Below are 18386 nucleotides of genomic sequence, written 5' to 3'. Positions count from 1 at the left end.
TGCTCTTCAATATTTTTATTAATGACTTGGATGAGGGAGTGCAGGGGATGCTTGTCAAATTTGCAGATGATACAAAATTGGGTGGAATAGCTAATACCCTAGAAGACAGAAACAAAATTCAAAATGACCTTGATAGGATGGAGCACTGGGCCAAAAGGAACAGAATGAAATTCAACAGGGATAAATGCAAAGTACTGTACCTTGGAAAAAGAAACTAATTGCACAGTTACAAGATGGGGGATACCTGTATAGCAAAACTAAGAGCAAGGAGGGAATTGTCGTAGATCACAAGCTAAATATGAGCCAACTGTGTGATGTGACTACAAAAAAGGCTAATGCTATTTGCTGCAGGGTCAGAAGACCAGCAGTCTTAAGATCGAATCCACGTGACGGAGTGAGCTCCTGTCACTTTGTCCCAGCTCCTCGCCAACCTAGCAGTTTGAAAGCATGTAAATGCGAGTAGATAAATAGGTAGCACCTCAGTGGGAAGGTAAAACGGAGTTCCCTAGTCACACTGGCCACATGACAACAGAAACTGTCTTCGGACAAGCGCTGGCTCTACGGCTTGAAAAATGGGATGAGCACCACCCCCTAGAGTCGGACACAACTGGACTAAAAATGTCAAGGGGAACCTTTAACCTTTAATAGAAGTTTAGTTTCCAGATCCCATGAGGTGCTAGTCCCCCTCTATTCAGCACTGGTTAGGCCTCACCTTCAGTATTATGTCTAGTTCTGGTCACCACACTTCAAGAAGGATGTTAACAAATTGGAACAAGTTAAGAGGGCAACGATGATCTGGGGACTGGGAACCAAGCCTTATGAGGAAAGGCTGAAATAATTGAGCATGCTTAGCCTTGAGAAAAGAAGGCTCAGGGGTGATATGATAGCACTTTTCAAATATTTGAAAGGCTGTCATACAGAGGAGGGGCAAGATCTGTTCTCAAACATCCCAGACTGCAGGACACGCAACAATGGGCTCAAGTTAAAAGAAGCCAGATTTCAGTTGAATATCAGGAAAAACCTCCTAACTGTTAGAGCAGTACAACAGTGGAACCAGTTACCTCAGGAGTTGGTGGGTGCTGCAACACTGGAGGCATTCAAGAAAAACTTGGATAATCGCCTGGCAGATATACTTTGATTGTATTCCTGCGCTGAGTGGTGGGTTGGACTTGGTGGCCTTGTAGGCCCCTTCCAACTTCTCTTTTCTATGATTCTATGATTCTATAACTATCAACAATCCTTTCTGCATGGCTAGAAGGTCCAGGAGCCTGGTACACCAAGTAATTTTTATTTCAATAGGGCATTCAGCTGTTCCTGCAGTCTTTGTAATTCCAGGGGTCTATAACTTAGAATCTGGCAGGCTGCCAATATGGGGATAACATCATTGTTTTGATTAAAATTTTGCAAAGTTTAAAGGAATAAAGGCCTGAGACAAAGATTGCAAACTATAAGACTTGCATATACCACCTCCATATTTACACACTGCAGCCTAGAGTGGTTGAAATGACTAGATAGGCGGGGTATAAATACAATAAATAAATAAATAAATAAATAAATAAATAAATAAATAAATAAATAAATAGATAGATAGATAGATAGATAGATAGATAGATAGATAGATAGATAGATAGATAGATAGATAGATAGATAGATAGATAGATAGATAGATAGATAGATAGATAGATAGATAGATAGATAAATAAATAAATAAATAAACAAACAACTTCAGCTGTCAGAATTGTTATGGTACAGTGACCTTGCTTGGCTGGAGAGCTGGCTAACTGTTTTGCAATAACTGTAGTAGACTACTCTTCAAGCCTCAATTTTAAAAGCACTTTCATTTTCAGGACTACTTTGTCTACAAGCCTTTTAATTATTTAAACACTCTATACACACAAAATTTGCATCTTGAAATCAGCAGAGGAGGATCTATCCTAAGGTTTGGTCCACTTTGGAGATGGGCTGGTATACTTCCTCTCATGTTTTTAGACTAGAAAAATCTTGATAGTTGTTAATTTACAATTGATTTGTGCAATATTTCTTTGTGGTGTTGCGTTGTTGGGATATGTTTCCTTTTATTGCCATCCACCTGGAGTAGTGCTTGTCACTAAGTCAGGTGGTATACAAGTATCTGAAATTAATTAATTAATCAACCTGGGTGACCATATAACATATGAGCAATCATAAAGCATCCCTTATCCTTGCCCACCTACACCTTTTTCAGTTTCTGGCAGGGGCTACTCTTGTTTTGGTGTGGATAGGATCACTCTGTTTTGGTTCAATCCCAGCATGTATAACTGCAGGGATCAAACAAAACCAGATGGCTTAAGCTGTCACTTTGCTTAAGCCACTTCTGTTATTAGGAAACTGAAAGCTTCGTCCCCTACCCTATGAAGGGGGAGACAGAAGAGGATGCAAAGGTTTTTTAAAAAAAGCTTTTATAAGTTGGATTGGTTGATCAGCCAGCCAATTCAGTGCTGTGCCACTTGGGAATCATTAGGAAAAAATTGAAATCTTCCATTGCCACATGGAAGAGGAAAGAGTAAGGGGCAAGCAACAGGATATTTTTTGAGGTTTTTTTCTTTTTCTTTAAAGAAAAGAAGAGCTAAATATGATGAGTTGAAACGTGGTGTGGTTATTTACCCCCAACAACCCAATCCTTGCATGTGGATGCCTTGATCACCTCAATTGACATACTGAATCTCAAAGTGATCTTGTTTAGGACAATCTAGCCCATTTCAGCCCAGGACAATTTGGCTGTATAGTGGTACCCTTGCAGAACTTGATATCTCTGTCATGGAAGGGTTAGAGTACAAATCACTCCAGAAGTCTGATAGGAACTTTACTTTCTTTCTTCAACCCCAGTAGATCAGTAGCACAAAACCTTGAATCATTCATGTATTCACCAGAGGAATCCTCTGGTGGGATGAAAACAGACCAACAAAAGAAGACTTCATAAATCCCCTCGTCCCTGGTCATCTGGGCTACTGGATATCACACCTGCTGAAGAAGAGGGAAATACTCAAATGAGGAACTGGGGCCTCCAGCCAGTGCCAACATACAGAGGACAAGGAAGGCCCAGTTGGGCACAATGCCCTCACATGGAGTACAGCTCTGGGGAAGCCTTCTCATAAGTGGTGCTGGTGGGGAACATCTCTAGGAGCAAAAGTTCTCCATCCATTTGCTTTCTATACCCTTTTTCTTAACAATATAAGCAGAATTATATGAACTGGCTCTTCATTTGAAAAAGGTGATGGATTCCTGTAGCGAGCGCGCTGAAGCCTCTATTATCTCAGGCCTCCAGGAGGTGCTCACTCTTCTACTCAGTTGCTGCCCCCAATACTTCAGTTCAGTATCAATTATTTAAGGAGACAAGTGTTGTTTTGAAACTAAAAACTTGTTTATTTGATCAACAAAATAAAATAGGTAAATCACAAGTTGATAATCAATATCTCTCACTCACTGACACACAGAACCCTTCTCTCACTGACTTATTGGCTCACAGGCCCACAGACTCACTAAATCTTTCTCTCAAATCTCCAGTCTCTCAAATCTCTCTCTCATACATCACACACCCCCATTTATATCCCAGCTCCTGCCCCTTTAGCACCACCTTCCGTCCCCTCATTGGCTGCTGTTCCACTGCTCAGCTGTGACAGACAGGTGAGGGCAGGGATGAACGCTACAATTCCTATCTCCGTTATACAAAGAGGTTCTCTGCCACTGGAACATTAAACATAGGAAATAGGCTACTTGTGAAGATAAGAATCTCAGACCTTCAAGATAAAGATAAAGTGGGAAGGAGGAGGACCACATATGATCCCTTCTGCTCATTGGAGGAAAGGCAGAACATGAATTTTATGAATGAATTCACACATGTATTGTTTTGAGGACCTTTCCAAAACTAAAATTTCTCCAATCTATGTTTCCCTCATTCTCCAGTACAAACATTTGTTGGAATAATTGGATCCATAGTACAGTCCAGTGATTTTAGACCGTGGACATAATGACCTCACCCCCATACAGTAACAATTCAGTAACCCCTGTTGTGTTGCTGCTCGTTCTATTTAGGGACAGCAGGGCCTTGGCCACCAAAATCTACCCTGGAATGTACCACTAGAAACATATAAATTATAAAGAGATGCATTACCAATGATATGTAAGATGAACTATCAGCATGCAACTACTTGCTCCTTCCATTGCAATTTTTGGTAGAACAAAAATTGTTCACAGTGCCATCTGGTGACTCTGGATGTCATACATGAATTCTTTGTGGGAGAGATTGTGCAAAGAGATGACTGATTTACTGTAAGCCTTCTGCACTTACTTTCTTTTTTAAAAGATGAATTCTTCTCTCTTTTTTTTTAAAGCATTTAGTATTTATGTGTAAGGTCTTCATTAAAATCCTGTACATTTCATATAGGTTGCCATGTATCTTTGTTTCCTGCCAAGAATCAGGGAGGAGGTAAAAGCAAGGGGGAAGAGGAAGGGGGAAAGGGAAGAGGAAGTGGGTCAGACTGACCCTAAGGAACTTATGTGTGTGTTGCCCACCCTCTTGTCCAGGCACTAATTCTTGACAGGCAACTTCAAGGCCCTTTTTACTATGGTTCTTTAGGCTTAAATTCAATTTGACCTGTACAGCCTTTTAAATGTTTTCAGACAGAGGATTGTTCACTGATGGCCTTTTAAATAGAGGGCTGCCCTTGGTATAGTATGGACATTAGGGAAGTTACTTGAGGGAGGGAGCAACATATTCCCAGAATTTCCCCCAGCCAAAATAGCCATTTCCAGCCATTTTGTTTCGGGGATTCTGGGAGCTGTGTTTTTCCAAGCTCCAAGGACACGTGGCCACCAGGGGATTCAAAGTTACATTTGGACTCTGCCCTATTCTTTGGATCTTAGGAAGAGACCTCTCTGGCACAGAAGAGCTTTGTTTTACAGCTGCAACAGCCTTGAAACCAAGGCAGTTGGCAGCTCTTTCTTGCTTTCCTCTGACTAACAGGTGTTTGCGCTATATAAAGAAAGGAGGTGGGCCATGAGAATTAGCTGTCTTTCCAGGAAACAGTGCTGTGTACTAGCTCGTAAACATTACATTTATAGAAGGAGCCAACATTCACCTTCTTTTCCTTATCTTAACCTTCTATTCCACAGATGAGAGACAAATGCCACTTTGCTCACACGCAACTGGCTTCTCACAAAGCAAACGCTCCTGCAATTTGTTTACAGACAGTGTTGCTTCAACACAGGGAAGTGACATAGCAGAATCAAGGATGCACATCCGGTATGATGTGTCCACATCTAGAATTCCTTGTATTGCTATGGTCTTAAGTCTTCAGGGAGAGGGGGCTATGTCAGGCTGGCGTAGCCTTCATCCATCAACCTTGCAAAACAATGAGAGTCCACAACTGGCACTTGGGATCTCAGATCAACCCCTCCCCACCCCCACTCAAAACACTGGCAGACATATTTTGATTTTCACCCCAAATTAACCCAAGAGGTGGACTCCACTCTTTGTCTTAAAAACATGGGGGTGATATCTGCTTACTTAGAACCATGTCAAAGAAACATAATGAGATATAATTATTGATTGGATTAAGTTGGACTGGACTCGTAAAAATTATGTAACTGTAGTACTGCAAATCTGCTTTGTACATGATGGTAATATTAAAGACTAGGTTTCATGTTAGTTCTTCCACACCATCAGTGATGTACAGTACTATGCTGGGAGTAGGGTGACTAGCAGGATTACGGTGCAGTATTTACTTGGGGTAGAAGTTAAAGTACAGGAAGGATGCATCTTTACATCCATGTTCTGGGTGAGAGTCAGGAGCTGACTTGTGACCTGTATTTTCTTGTTTAGGCTGGTATAGCTTTAGCCATAACCTTTGGTTTTAAAAATCACACTTTTTTTCTTACTTTTTGATTTATTCCAAATCTGTGCCCAGCTCTTAATCTGGATGTATAAATGCTTTCAATCTTGTCTATCAACTTGCTGCCCTGGGAATCAAAGAGAGGAGGAACTTTTGGCAAGGGATGGCTTACCCTTCCACAATTCTTCCCTCATCCCCTTGTAAAATCCATTAATAGAAGAAAGGGAGGAAGGGGATATATAAGTACAGTCCTTCTCAGAGATTATCTGACCTTCCCTCAAAGCACAAGCCACACCCACATCAATTTTTCATTTTCTAGTCTATTCTGAAGTACCCAAAATAAGACCTAAACTGAAAACAAGCCCTAGTATGATTTTTCTGGATGCTCGTAATAGAAGCCCTACCCCCAGAAAAAGCCCCAGTCAAGTGAAACCCCACCCTCCACCATTGTGCAGCAACCAGAAGAAGATGACATGAGTGTATTTGAATACATGTAGATGGTTGTACATGAAAAAAATTAAGCATCCCCTGAAAATAAGCCCTAATGCATTTTTGGAGCAAAAATTAATATGACCCTGTCTTATTTTCAGGGAAACATGGTAGTACCTCAGAGTCAACCTTGCTATTGAACTTCATAAATCTGTAAAGTTCTCTTTTATCCCTGAGGTTTGTTAACTCGTGAATGAATGAATGAATGAATGAATGAATGAATGAATGAATGAATGAATGAATGAATGAATGAATGAATGAATGTGTACATACATATGTACACACACTAGCAACTGGATGTTTCTTGGGGGAGTGGAGCCCCATGATTCTTAAGTGGAACCTGAAACAGGTCTGCAGTTGGAGCTGAGGTGGAACCAAAGAGATCCAAAAAAGGGGTCAGCACAAAACCTAGCTATTCATCCCCCAACATCAACTTTTAAAAACAAAACTGGCTGGAGAAGGTGGACCAACCTGATCCATGTACAGGCCTGGCAACCAGACAGAAAGCCAAAACAAATGACACCAAGTGGGGCATAGCTTTTCTTCTCCTTATCTGAAGACCATAACTTCATCTTCTCCCTCTATGTTATGCTGTGATGTATTTGCAGCGAAATAGTAGAGATTTCCCATGGTTGTTAATTCTATTGGGGGGGTGTACATCTTGTTCTGCTATTCTGATAAAGGTTGTTATGGAAACTGTAATTCTACATTTAATTAACCAATAAATGGGATAGGGGAGTAGGAGCTAGAAGGAGACAAAGGAAGGAGAACAAAGGGAGAGCAACGAGACGCTCTTTGCATTTGCTTGTCTCTTGGGTCCTTTCATCCTGCCTTTCTCTCTTTTCTAAAAAAAGTTGGTGTTGGCTTCACTTACATCTCTTCTCTTTATGAACATCATCATCATCTTAGAACTGCCAAGCTGGAAGGGACTCTATGGACCATCAAGTTCAGCCCCTGTCAATGAGGCACAGTGGGGAATTGTATTCCCAACCCCTGGCTTCACAACTAAACCACTGAGTTATGTAGCAGTCCAGGAATGTTGTGACAAGAAAAGAAGGTCAGCGATAGGACTCTGCAACGGAAGCTGTAGAGCAGGGCCAACCCTGACATGAGGCAGATTAAGACAACCACCACATCCAGCAGGTACCAGAAAGGGGGGGGGAGGAATGGCAGTGGCAACCTCCATCTCTTTCTGCTGATGTTGCAGGTATTGTTTTCTCTTGGAGGACAAACTGTGCATCAAGGGCATCCACAGGAATTTGTCTTGGGTGAAGGGCAAAGCTGCATAGCTAGCACAGAGTGCACTGATGAAATATAGTGTATCCTTCTGTGTACATTGTTGTTGTTTATCTGCTGTCAAGTTGCCTCCAACTCTTGGTGACCATGACTGAATGAGCCATTTCCAGAATGTCCAGTCATCAACTGCCATGCTAAGCTCTTGGAAACTCAAGCCTGTGGGTTTCCTTTGGGGCAGAGTCAAATGGGGGTGGAGTTGTGCGGGGCTGAAAATCAGAGGGAACATTGTCCAAGAGACACCATCATCTTGACTATAAATGCCCATGGACTGGCCAGATCATGGCCAGATGGAAGTGAACCCCAATCCACATAGGGATAACATGGAGTCCTTCTTGGTTTATAGAAAGTCATTCTCCATTTGTGTGATTTGCTTCCGTTGTCCCTCACCAGCTGCCTTCATCCTCCCTGCCCCTTATCCTCACTATGAAGGCAACATCAGCAGCAGCTGGAAGAGACCCAATGGATCAAGGAAGCACAGTGGGGAACTGAACTCCCAACCTCTGGCTCCACAATCAGATTCCTAAACTACTGAGCTATCTTCTAAGCAGAGCCATTACTAGAGTGGGACTACTGGGGTTTGACCCAAGTTGCTAATACTTTTAGCGTGCAAAAATTTGTTGCTAGAAAGGTGAGAACCTACGCACCACAATACTTTTCTGTGGGCACAAAACAGACTGGCTCATTGCAAATCAATACGGTGAGCATATACTCTGATTCAGGAATTCTTCACCACTCCTCCATCCTTTTCCTGTGAATGCATATCTCACATGACCCAAGCTGAGCAAATAGGTCAGCAAAACCCCGGCCACAGAAACTATTAGCTGTGTCTCTGCTTCTAGGCCAGGTTGCTTGAGAGAAAGAAAAACGTAGCATTCCCCTAATGAGCAGAACTGGTGTAATTCTTCTCTAGAAGGATCATCATCACAAACATCCAGGTCCCTATGGCCCTGGGGATAAAGAAACCATCATCCAATGTGGATTCCTTCCAAATTCTATTTTCCGCATGTTTTTTTCTTCAGTTGGTAGTTGCCTTATCACATAAGATTATTCCATGGATTAAGCAAGGTTGGTGGTATGGTGGCCAAAGTCAGTCAAGTTTGCTCAGGCTTTGGGATCTTCCAGGGAAACCCTTATTATGGTTCTATCACCCCTGGAGATATGTTTGGTAGGAATGCAGAAGAAGACTTTCTTCATGGCTACTATCAGACCGTGAAAATTTCTCTCCTCCTTGTCCTTTTGCAGGCAGGCGATGAGAGGTGGGTCTCTTTATTCTTACATGAGTTTATTAAATGATCTAACCTGTTGCAGAAGGGATTGCTAACTCTGTGAATACTGTTCTTCATTTTACTGATGTATTTTTAAAATTTTGTTAATTTTTTAGGTGTATTTACGGAAATGTTCAATATACACTTCAATCCCTAAGAGAAGAAATGCCAAGGAGTGCAATACTTTTAGGACCATTGCTCCCATTTTCCATGTAAGCAAAGTGAACCTCAAACTGTTGCAATAAAGGCTTTCACTTTATATGCAATAAGAAATGCCAGATGTTCAAGCTGGATTTTGAAAAGGAAGAGGCACATGAGATCATATAACAAATTATCTGCTGCTTACTGGAGCTCACCAAAGAATTTCAGAAGATTGTTCCATGCTTTATAATAATAACCATCTCCCATCAAGTAAATTCTCACTTTCCAAGGTTTTCTAGGTACTGTAGAGAATACTCAGAAGTGGTTTACAATACCCTTCTTCTTGGGGTAGCTTGAGACTGTGCAGCTGGCCCATGGCTACACAGGCTGGCTGTACTCACAGAACACACAATGGGGAACTGAACTCCCAACCTCTGGCTTCATGGCCAGATACCTAAACCACTGAGCTACCCAGCAAAGCCTTTATACTTTATAGACTACAGGAAAGCCTTTGACTTTGTGGATCACGAGAAACTATGACCTATTCTGAAAAAAAATGTTTTCAATGATAGTTCTAGGCTCCCCCCCCCCCCACCTTCAGAGATGCAATTACTGAGTCTTTCATGCCTCTATAACTTCTATCTTAGATTACTGAAGGTTCCTATAGGATTGGCCTTGATGAGTAAAAGGCGAAAGATTTATGCAATCTGAAGAGAAACCAGAGTATGCCCTCGATGACACTTTGAAGAATTCAGCTTGTGCAAAACACCAGTCCCCTTGTTCATGTAGACCTATATTCCTGCTTCCGGCTGCTGGTTGCTTTCTGGACTCCTTTCAAAGAAATGATGACTCCCTGAACAATTTGAGCCTCCCGTTCAATTTCATAGCCCATCTATAATGTCTCAGGGTTGTCACCTCCACAGCACCATTTGGATGTGAACTAACTGTCTACACAGGGTACATAAGGAGATAATTATCATGATGAATCATTTTTTGAAAAAAAAAACAGAATATATGGTCTAGCAATATGCCAAGAAAGTATGTGACAGCTCTTGAAGGGGCAGAATGGATCAGTCTAAGTGGAAATATGTCTGGATGTCAACAGTAATCCATATACTGTACCAATCTATATTCCAGTCTGGACAAGCCCAAAGAATCCTGATAACATTTATCCTCCCCTACCATATCCCAACCATCCCTTGACTTCTCTTAATGTACTGGATCCCAAGCCACCTCCTCCCCACTTTCTCTTACAAATAACTAATCCTTGCCCCCATAAGGTTCTTGTACCCTGTTTCCCCCCAAAAATAAGACCTAACCTGAAAATAAGCCCTAGTATGATTTTTCAGGATGCTTGTAATATAAGCCCTACCCCCAAAATAAGCCCTAGTTAAGTGAAACCCCACCCTCCACCGTTGTGCAGCAACCAGAAGATTAACATGACTGTAAAATATAACATTCCCTGAAAATAAGCCCTAATGTGTTTTTTGGAGCAAAAATTAATATAAGACCCTGACTTATTTTGGGGGAAACACAGTATTACAAAGGGCTGTTACACTTCAAAGAGTTAAAGTGAGTCAGTAAATTCCGAGGGAGATTATCAATCATCCATCTCATCAAGGAAGAAAAAGCAGAAAATTCAAACAAGAAAAACCTGTGTTTCAAGTTCCGTCCAAATAAGTGCCAGCACACAACATGCTCGCTGACCCCATTAACAAAACACTTGCTTTCTCCATCTTGACCTAAAGCAAAGAGATTTAGATCTGGAGGAAGTCAAAAGGGGTTTTTGTCTTTACTGGTTCAGAGCAGAGCAATCTCTTCATTTTTCACGTCACAGATCACAAGACTGTCACATTAGAAAAGTATTGGCATGAAAAAGGAAGGGGAGGATTGCTCTTTTTTTCTTCCTTGTTCCTTTTCTCTCTCCTTGGCTCTGAGCAAACGGTAACAGAAAACCATGACTTCTTCAAGTCAAGCCATCTTCTCTGCCTCTCTGGTGCTGTCCTGCTCTGTGTTCACATATTAACTGTGTCATGCGGATTTACAGTGACAGCAACTCCAAAGCAAAAGATAAGCCAGGGTATCCAGCTCACAAACAGAGACAGTGGACTCATCTACACTAGCCCTTTTGGAGGTCTCCTGGGAGAATTCTGCAACTTGCCCAAGGCCACATAGGCTGGCTCTTCTGGGAAGCACAGTGCAGAATCGAACTCCCAGCCTCTGGCTCTGCAGCTAGATATTTAACTCACAAGAGTTATCCAGCTGTTTACCAAAATAACAATTTCAAAATCCACAAGGAGTCAATACCTTTATTAAGATCAATTATAAATACATGAAATATGCAAGCTTCCAAGATCTAAAGAAGTCTTCATAAGGCCGCTAGATGGTACAAAACTGAGGAGGGGGATTTGAAAGAGCATAGAAATCCAATACAAGGCTAGCTGTTTCAAACCATGGAGAGCGGGAAACAATGTTCCAAGTCAAAAAGTGTGACTTGATGCGCTAAACAGCCATGCAGGCATCGTGAAGTCTACCAAAATGACAAGTTGGAGGGTAGATAGATATACCTCCCTGGCTTTAATGATAGGCTGGAGGCAGTGCAGGGAGACAGCAGAGATTAAACCTTCCAAAATGATTTTCCTGCTACACCAGGATTTGTAGAAATATGTTTGTATAGGCGCATTTAGAAACATTTGTTGGTTAGCATAAATATTTTTTTATTTTATTTATTTTTTATTTATTTATTTTATTTATATCCCGCCTATCTGGTCGGTTAAGACCACTCTAAGCGGCTGAGTTAAACAAATACTGAGTTAAACAAGGATCCTCCAAATCTGGTTCAAATCTGAGTTAAAACCAATCAAGTCGCAATGCATTAAAAGTATATACATGTTTCTATAATAAATGTCTTTGAGCTAGTAGAGTTCTGTAGATCAGGGAAGCCAGGAGCTGGGAATCTGAACCTCTGCTGTGCCCCCTGAGGCAGGGGGGCAGTGGATCTAAGCTGGAGTGGGTGTGGCCGATAAGACTGGGTAAGTACTTCTGTGTCTTTTATGTCTAGAAACTCTGGGATGGTCACCCTAAATTGGAATTGACTTGATGGCACATACTTACATACAAATAAAAGCTAGAGGATCAAGATATTCCCCAACATGCCTGTCCTTTATTAGTGCGATCACCCACGTGTACACATAGCTGCGTGTATTCCACATGTTGAAAAAATAAAACAAAGCATTTCCATCCCAAGGATCCAAGAAAAATCTGCAATTAAAGAGCACTCATAGTTATAGCAAGAATAATTTGCATCACATCTTTTATTTTGCTTTAATGGGACCTGTGATTTTTTTAAAAACTATATTGTATAATTCGTCTGCTCTTGCTAATTGTTCTGGATGAAGCAGGGAGCTGTGGAGGTAAAGCAGCCACTTACTCATTACCAACAAGGAGGACAATGTATGTCATTTGAATAGCGAAGACTGTGACTAGGTGCCTGCTGAGTCTGTGGTCAAGGTGCTCACTGTGGGCGAACACCTTCCAGCCACCAGTTCATTTTAACCCATCTGTGTAACCACTTAATTGGCCAAAGTGGCAACCCAAAGCAACTTAATAGGGGCTGCTGTCCAATGATAATCTTAACTAGGACCCCTGCCCAGAGAGACCACTTGTAGCCCATTGAAAGTTTTAAGATCTTGTGCTTAAGCCCTACTCCAAGCACCTATTTCTGTATATAATATTATATCATTACCGAAAAGAGGACTATGGCATACTTTCCCTAAAATGGTCTGCCTGGCACCTACTTTTCATTCTTTTCAACAATAGGGTGAAAACCATCTGGACATCTGAGAACTCCAGATAGAAGAGGACCTTATGGATCATCAAAACCAGCCCCTCTCAAGAGGCACAGTGGGGAATCGAACTCCCAACCTTGGGTTCCATAGTGAGATACCTAAACCACTTATTTTAGCCCTTAAAAATATAATAAAGTGTGCAGGTATCAAGCAAAGATTTTAGTGAGGAAGTGTTCCTGTTGTTTCTGGTGCAATGATCCAGTAGCCACTGCAGGTGCTGGTAAACCAGGTCTGCTTACAGGACAGAGCTTACAGGCCAGTTGCTTCTCAAACCTCGGGGACTCAAATGTCCAGGGCCTCCCATTCTGTGGTTCCTCCTGACTCCAGATGAATGCTTTGGCATTAGTGAATTCATTCATCTCCTGCGGCAGAATCTCTAACAGGAAAGGGCACAGTTCGGATAATTGCAGTATTTCGCTTCTTATCTTCAAGTGACACCTGGTGTTTCGCCAGGGTGTAGTCCTGTAATTTGATTGGGGGGTGGGGTGGGAGTTTTTGTTCAATAAATCTTGAAGGCATGAGGTTGCATTTTTATTTGCTGTTTCTTATTACTGCTACCCAATAACTGTATTTCTGCATTGTGTTAAGTTTAAAATTATGTATTATCAACACAGTTGCTCAGTTCTGGAATCCAATTTGTGGAAGTCTTGAAGAAGCACATACGTAAGAAATAAACTGTCAAATACCCATTTAAAAGGAATCTGCTACAGCTTCTATGGATCCTGCTTGCACGGAAGCAACTCTCATCTGTCACAGGAAAAGATTTACAAACCTGAAGCAAGGGCCCCCAGTGAGTTACCGGTTTTTGCATAATTATAAGTACAAATAGGCATATGGTCCTAGATCTGTAACACAGATATATCATTTTAGTTTAGTGGCTATGCTTGTTATAGTCTTTGTACCTGGGGCCATAGGTTTTTTTGAAAAAAAAAGTTAATTTTTAAGACTGAGAGATAATGGGAAGTGTAGGCACCCCATAACACTTTCTAGGTAACCCTTTCTAGGTCTGCTTGGGACTCAAGGAATTTATTTCTGAGTACACGCGCCTAATTGTGAATAGTAACACTACAAAGTGCACAGTTGGCTTGTCCTAAGGCTGATCTATCTGAAGAAGGATTTACTGCAGAAGCAATCCTGAGAGAGTGGGGCGGGGTGTCTGAATGCATATTTTTAGATGTAGAAAAGTAATAACATCCAGCTCGGTCTTTCCATCCGGTGAAGAGACTCAGCTGAAATCCTGGCGGGGAGAAATCCAGATTCTTTCTTTCTCCCTCCCCACCCTTTGCAAAAGGTTTCGAAAGGGCGGGCTTACAACGTGGAAAGAGCGCCCAGGTACCCATCCGAGCCTCTGTAGCTTTCTTCCTCCTGCTCTTCCTCCAGGCGGCTGAAGAGGACCTCCTAGGACCGCGGCGGCGCCCACGGGACAGGATGGGGAGCAGCGCGCATCACCGCTGGCCGCCGCAGAGCCCGCGTGGTCCTCACGTAAGCCGGATCTCCACCCGTGGAGCGGGCGGGCGGCCTTTTGTGTCCGAAAACTGTGGGGTGGAGTGTGTGTGTGTGTTGGGGGGGGTGACCGGGGACCTACAGAAAGCAAGAGCGCCTCGGAGCGCAAGCGTTGGTGGGCGGCGGGGAGGCTGAAGGAAGGGGGAGCTGTTGCCAAGGCGCCGCTCGCTTTCTTTCTTTCTCTTTCTTTCTTTTCCTCCCTCGCTTGTCGTGGCGCGACCGTCCATCCATCCATCCACACACACACACACACACGCACGCACGCACCCTTAACGGAGATCGCGAGCGTCGTGACAGGATTTCTGCTTTTGGATCGCTAGCCCTGCCAGGGACCCCCATCGCCTCCCCGCACATGCACACGCGCAGCCGAGGCACGGATCGCCCTGCCCCAGTCACAAAAGCCACAAAGAAATGGGATGACCGGACGGGGGGGGCACGGTTCTTGCCTCTGGAGGCCCCAAAAGCCCTTCTCCACCTGCTCAGGAGCAACCCTCTTTACGGGGACGGTGAGATCGGATGGCAAGGCCGTCCAGCACAAAAGGAGCACTTTCCGTTAAGTGGCCGTCTGCTTTAGGGACTTCTGTTCCGGGTCCGCGGGTGTACACGTGCTTTATTGCCGAAACCGGTCCCGGGTTATTCCTTGGCAACCCCAGTCCACGCTCTTTTTCCGCCCACCTCCGTTCAAAAGGAGAGCTAGAAAAAGTGAGTCTTTCCGATGCATGAAATGCTGTGGATTTCCACAGTTTCCGGAAGGCAGCCATTCTGTCCCTTTTCCTGTGTATCGCCTGTGCCCATGAAGGGGTGTGTTTTTAAAGCCCCTCTCGGTCACATGGGAATGGGTGTCACTTCACTTATTGCAAAGGGTGACAGGCCAGCTTTGATGGGTTTGGGGCTTGCCTGCTCTTTTTACTCAGCCAGGCCAGGGACCATCACCCCGAAATGCCAGCCGCCAGCTGGAGGGCCCCAGTGCCAAGCAGACCTGTTGGTCAGCCATCCTCAGTGGGGGCCACATAGACCCCTGGGGAGCCGGAGCATTTGAAAGGGGCCACAGACTGGAAACAATTCTTCACACACCGCCTTATAAGGTTCACAATGTGGTTTACGCATTCCCGATTCAGCCTATATTTATTTCGTATTGTGTTTATGGCCGTGGCCAAAAACAGATTGAGAACGGCTGATGTAGATGATTGTCTTATGAGAATCTGAATTTTCTGTGGCACTAATTCACCACTTGTTTATCTGATAGCAAATGATCTTGATGAGTGTTGGACATGATTCTGTCTCCCTGTCACCCCCACCCCCACCCACTTGAGAAGCAGTAAGCATTGGGTGAAAATAGCTGTTAATTTATTACAAGTTTCCACTGAAAGTGTCCCACCCTGGCTTGGAAATAATGAATATGTTTAATGTCATAGTTAGAGTCCTGCCCTAAGGTCTCCTTACTCAGAGGGCAACTGCATTTGCTTGGACAAATGTCAAATTAAAATGTGCAGAGGACTGGAAACTTGGGACGCAGGAATGGGCAGCCTGGGTCCCCTTCAGATTTTGTGGTCTTCAGCTCTCATGATTCCTTATCATTATCCCTGCTGGCTACAATTGAATGGATCTGTAAGTCTGGATCAAAGATTCCCTTTCAGACTTTTCTCTCTCTCTCTCTTTTAACAATGAAACTGGGGCATCTGAGTCATATCTATACACTCTTCGTGCTTCCGGCCCCGATACACTCACCTTGACAATTGAAAAGCACCTGCTTATGTACAAGCAAGGTCCCATTCAAATACTAAAATACTGTTTATTTGAAGTGATTGAAATCCATATCATTAGGACGGGTGGAATGTGTGTGTGTGTGTATGTGTGTGGCCTGTTATCAGGAGTCTCTTGGCATGCAATGTGCATTCCTCTGAAATCTTGTAAGGGGAGGAGATTTGCTTAAAAGACCAAACCCACAAAATCAGAAGTGCCCCCCATTTCCCAAGGGTGCAGTGGGATGAAGTTGGTCTCCCCAGGGAGTCTCTGCAATTACCTCTACTTACAAGTCTACTCACATACACAGAGAAACACCATAGGATGGCAATGTTGCACAATTAGAACTGAGCTACCCAAGATGATAATGTAGCACTGAGAGGAAGAATGACCGGACATCAACTGTCAGGACAAACAAATGAAAGGGGCTCTCATGCTTTAGCTCACAGCGTGTTTGAAGGGGTTGAAAAATACACAGTGTATGCTTATGATCTGCCATGAATTGCTGTGAAAGGCTTTTTCTTCCAAAACTGTTTATCAACTAACAAGGCACAGTGTGATGAGACACTTTGGTGGTTTGGTGGTACTGTATATGGTTTCCTATCACACTCTACTTTGTTGTTCTGCCAGATGTGTTCTGTGACGGGCTATGACAATGTGTCCTTTTCTTGCACTCCTAGTGGCTTATCTCTGTGAGGGCGTCATTATCTGTGTGAGGGTACGCCTTCTTCTGGATCAGGTCCTCATTCATACTTTCAGTCTGCCCAGCTATTTCCTCTATTTTGGCACCAGAACCTTGGTTTCACTGCACCTCAGCTAAATCATGCTTAATCTGAGTAGGCTTGTAATTGCCAGTACAAATCTACTCTTAATTCTCTCTTTGTGGCATTGACAGCACATGCTGGTAAAACAGGATGAAAACTGGGAGTATATGGCTCTAGAATCCAAGGCTGGGTTCTGCCATTGTGATACATTTCATATGTCTCATTCATCATGTGCCTTCCTTAAGGCTACCATAACATGAGAACATGATGGAAAGGGAGAACGATATTACCATGAATGATCACATTCACCCCACCCCACATTCTGCCAGCATGGACACAGACAGCCGTAAGGAAGCCCTGGTCAGCCGATTCCCATCACATGCCCACATGGGAGTGATGGATTTCAAAACGAGTGGAACAATTAATTTAAGAGCAAAGAAGGAAGGAGGGGGAAGGAGGGAGGAAGAGTAACTGTGGTGTGAAAGGGACATGCAGCAAGTGGTGATAGGAACTGCAAGAGAAAGAAATGAGCATGTGACAGGATGGAGGCAGCTGTGATCACGTCTGGCATCTGTTTTCCCTCCGTGGTAAGAGCCCTCCCTATGGCCATCAGCTCCTGGGTGATCCCTATCAGTGAAGGAGGCCTGGGGTATTTAGATTGTATTACCATCGAAATACCGTAGGAGTAAACATTCCATGGAAGTAAACATTCTCTCTGCCACTAGTGACCCTTCCTGCGAGAGAAATCAAGTTTTTCCTGTCTAAATAGCCCTCTTCAGGGCAAGGAAGATGGAACACAAGGGAATTGAGAGATGATACAGGCAGATACCTTTAACTTTGAATGTATCTGAGGAATGGAAGTACAGAATTGTCAGGACACTCTTTGATAAGCCAGACCCCTGAAATTCAGCATATAGAGAGTCTTAGATGTCCTCTGAAAGAGGGGTGTTATGCATCTCTTTCTTCAAACAAGAGGCATAACATATAACCCTAGATAAAGGTCTGCCAGACTCAGGCTCAGATGTGGGACTTCGACCCAAATACTTGTCAGTATTCCTGAGAATTGGCAGTTATAATCTTAAAGAACACAGCAAGAGGGAGAAATGTTGATCCTGAGGCTCATTGCTGTTCATTTTAAAAATACCATACCATGGTGTTGGTGTTTAGCTCTGAATAGCCTCCCACTGACAATGGCGAGGATGACATGTCACTATAAGCTCTGACTTTTCATTTACAAACATGATGCTAACACAGGGGTGGGCAATTAATTTCTATGGGGGGGGCACATGAAAAATCTGAACTGTGTTCGGGGGCCGAACCAACTTTACTTAAAAATAAAACGAAACAGTGATGTTATGATTGTTTTTATTTTAAACTTGTTAATCTTCACAAATACTAAAGAGGGTTTTTTGCGGTATGTTAAAGATAAGCAAGTGATCAACTTTAAACAAAAAGCTATAAATGGTT

General features: G+C 43.1%; 1 protein-coding gene across 2 annotated transcripts in view; it reads left to right on the top strand.

The window, feature by feature from the left end:
• The first annotated feature begins 14073 nt into the window (after nucleotides 1-14073).
• GNE (glucosamine (UDP-N-acetyl)-2-epimerase/N-acetylmannosamine kinase) overlaps nucleotides 14074-18386 on the top strand; it is a 46139-nt gene continuing 41826 nt past the window's right edge. Inside the window, exon 1 of one of the 2 annotated variants that reach the window (XM_078384818.1) lies at nucleotides 14074-14241. Coding sequence is in view for 1 of the 2 variants with exons in the window: in XM_072991920.2 (XP_072848021.1) it covers nucleotides 14338-14391 (54 nt within the window). In the remaining variant the exon portion in view is untranslated. The other variant, XM_072991920.2, reaches the window with a different exon arrangement.

The sequence above is a fragment of the Pogona vitticeps genome, chromosome 2 (genome assembly GCF_051106095.1).
Source record: "Pogona vitticeps strain Pit_001003342236 chromosome 2, PviZW2.1, whole genome shotgun sequence".
In the NCBI taxonomy this organism is placed as follows: domain Eukaryota; kingdom Metazoa; phylum Chordata; class Lepidosauria; order Squamata; family Agamidae; genus Pogona; species Pogona vitticeps.
Note: the sequence above shows the minus strand (reverse complement) of the source record. Positions and strands in the feature narration are given on the sequence as shown.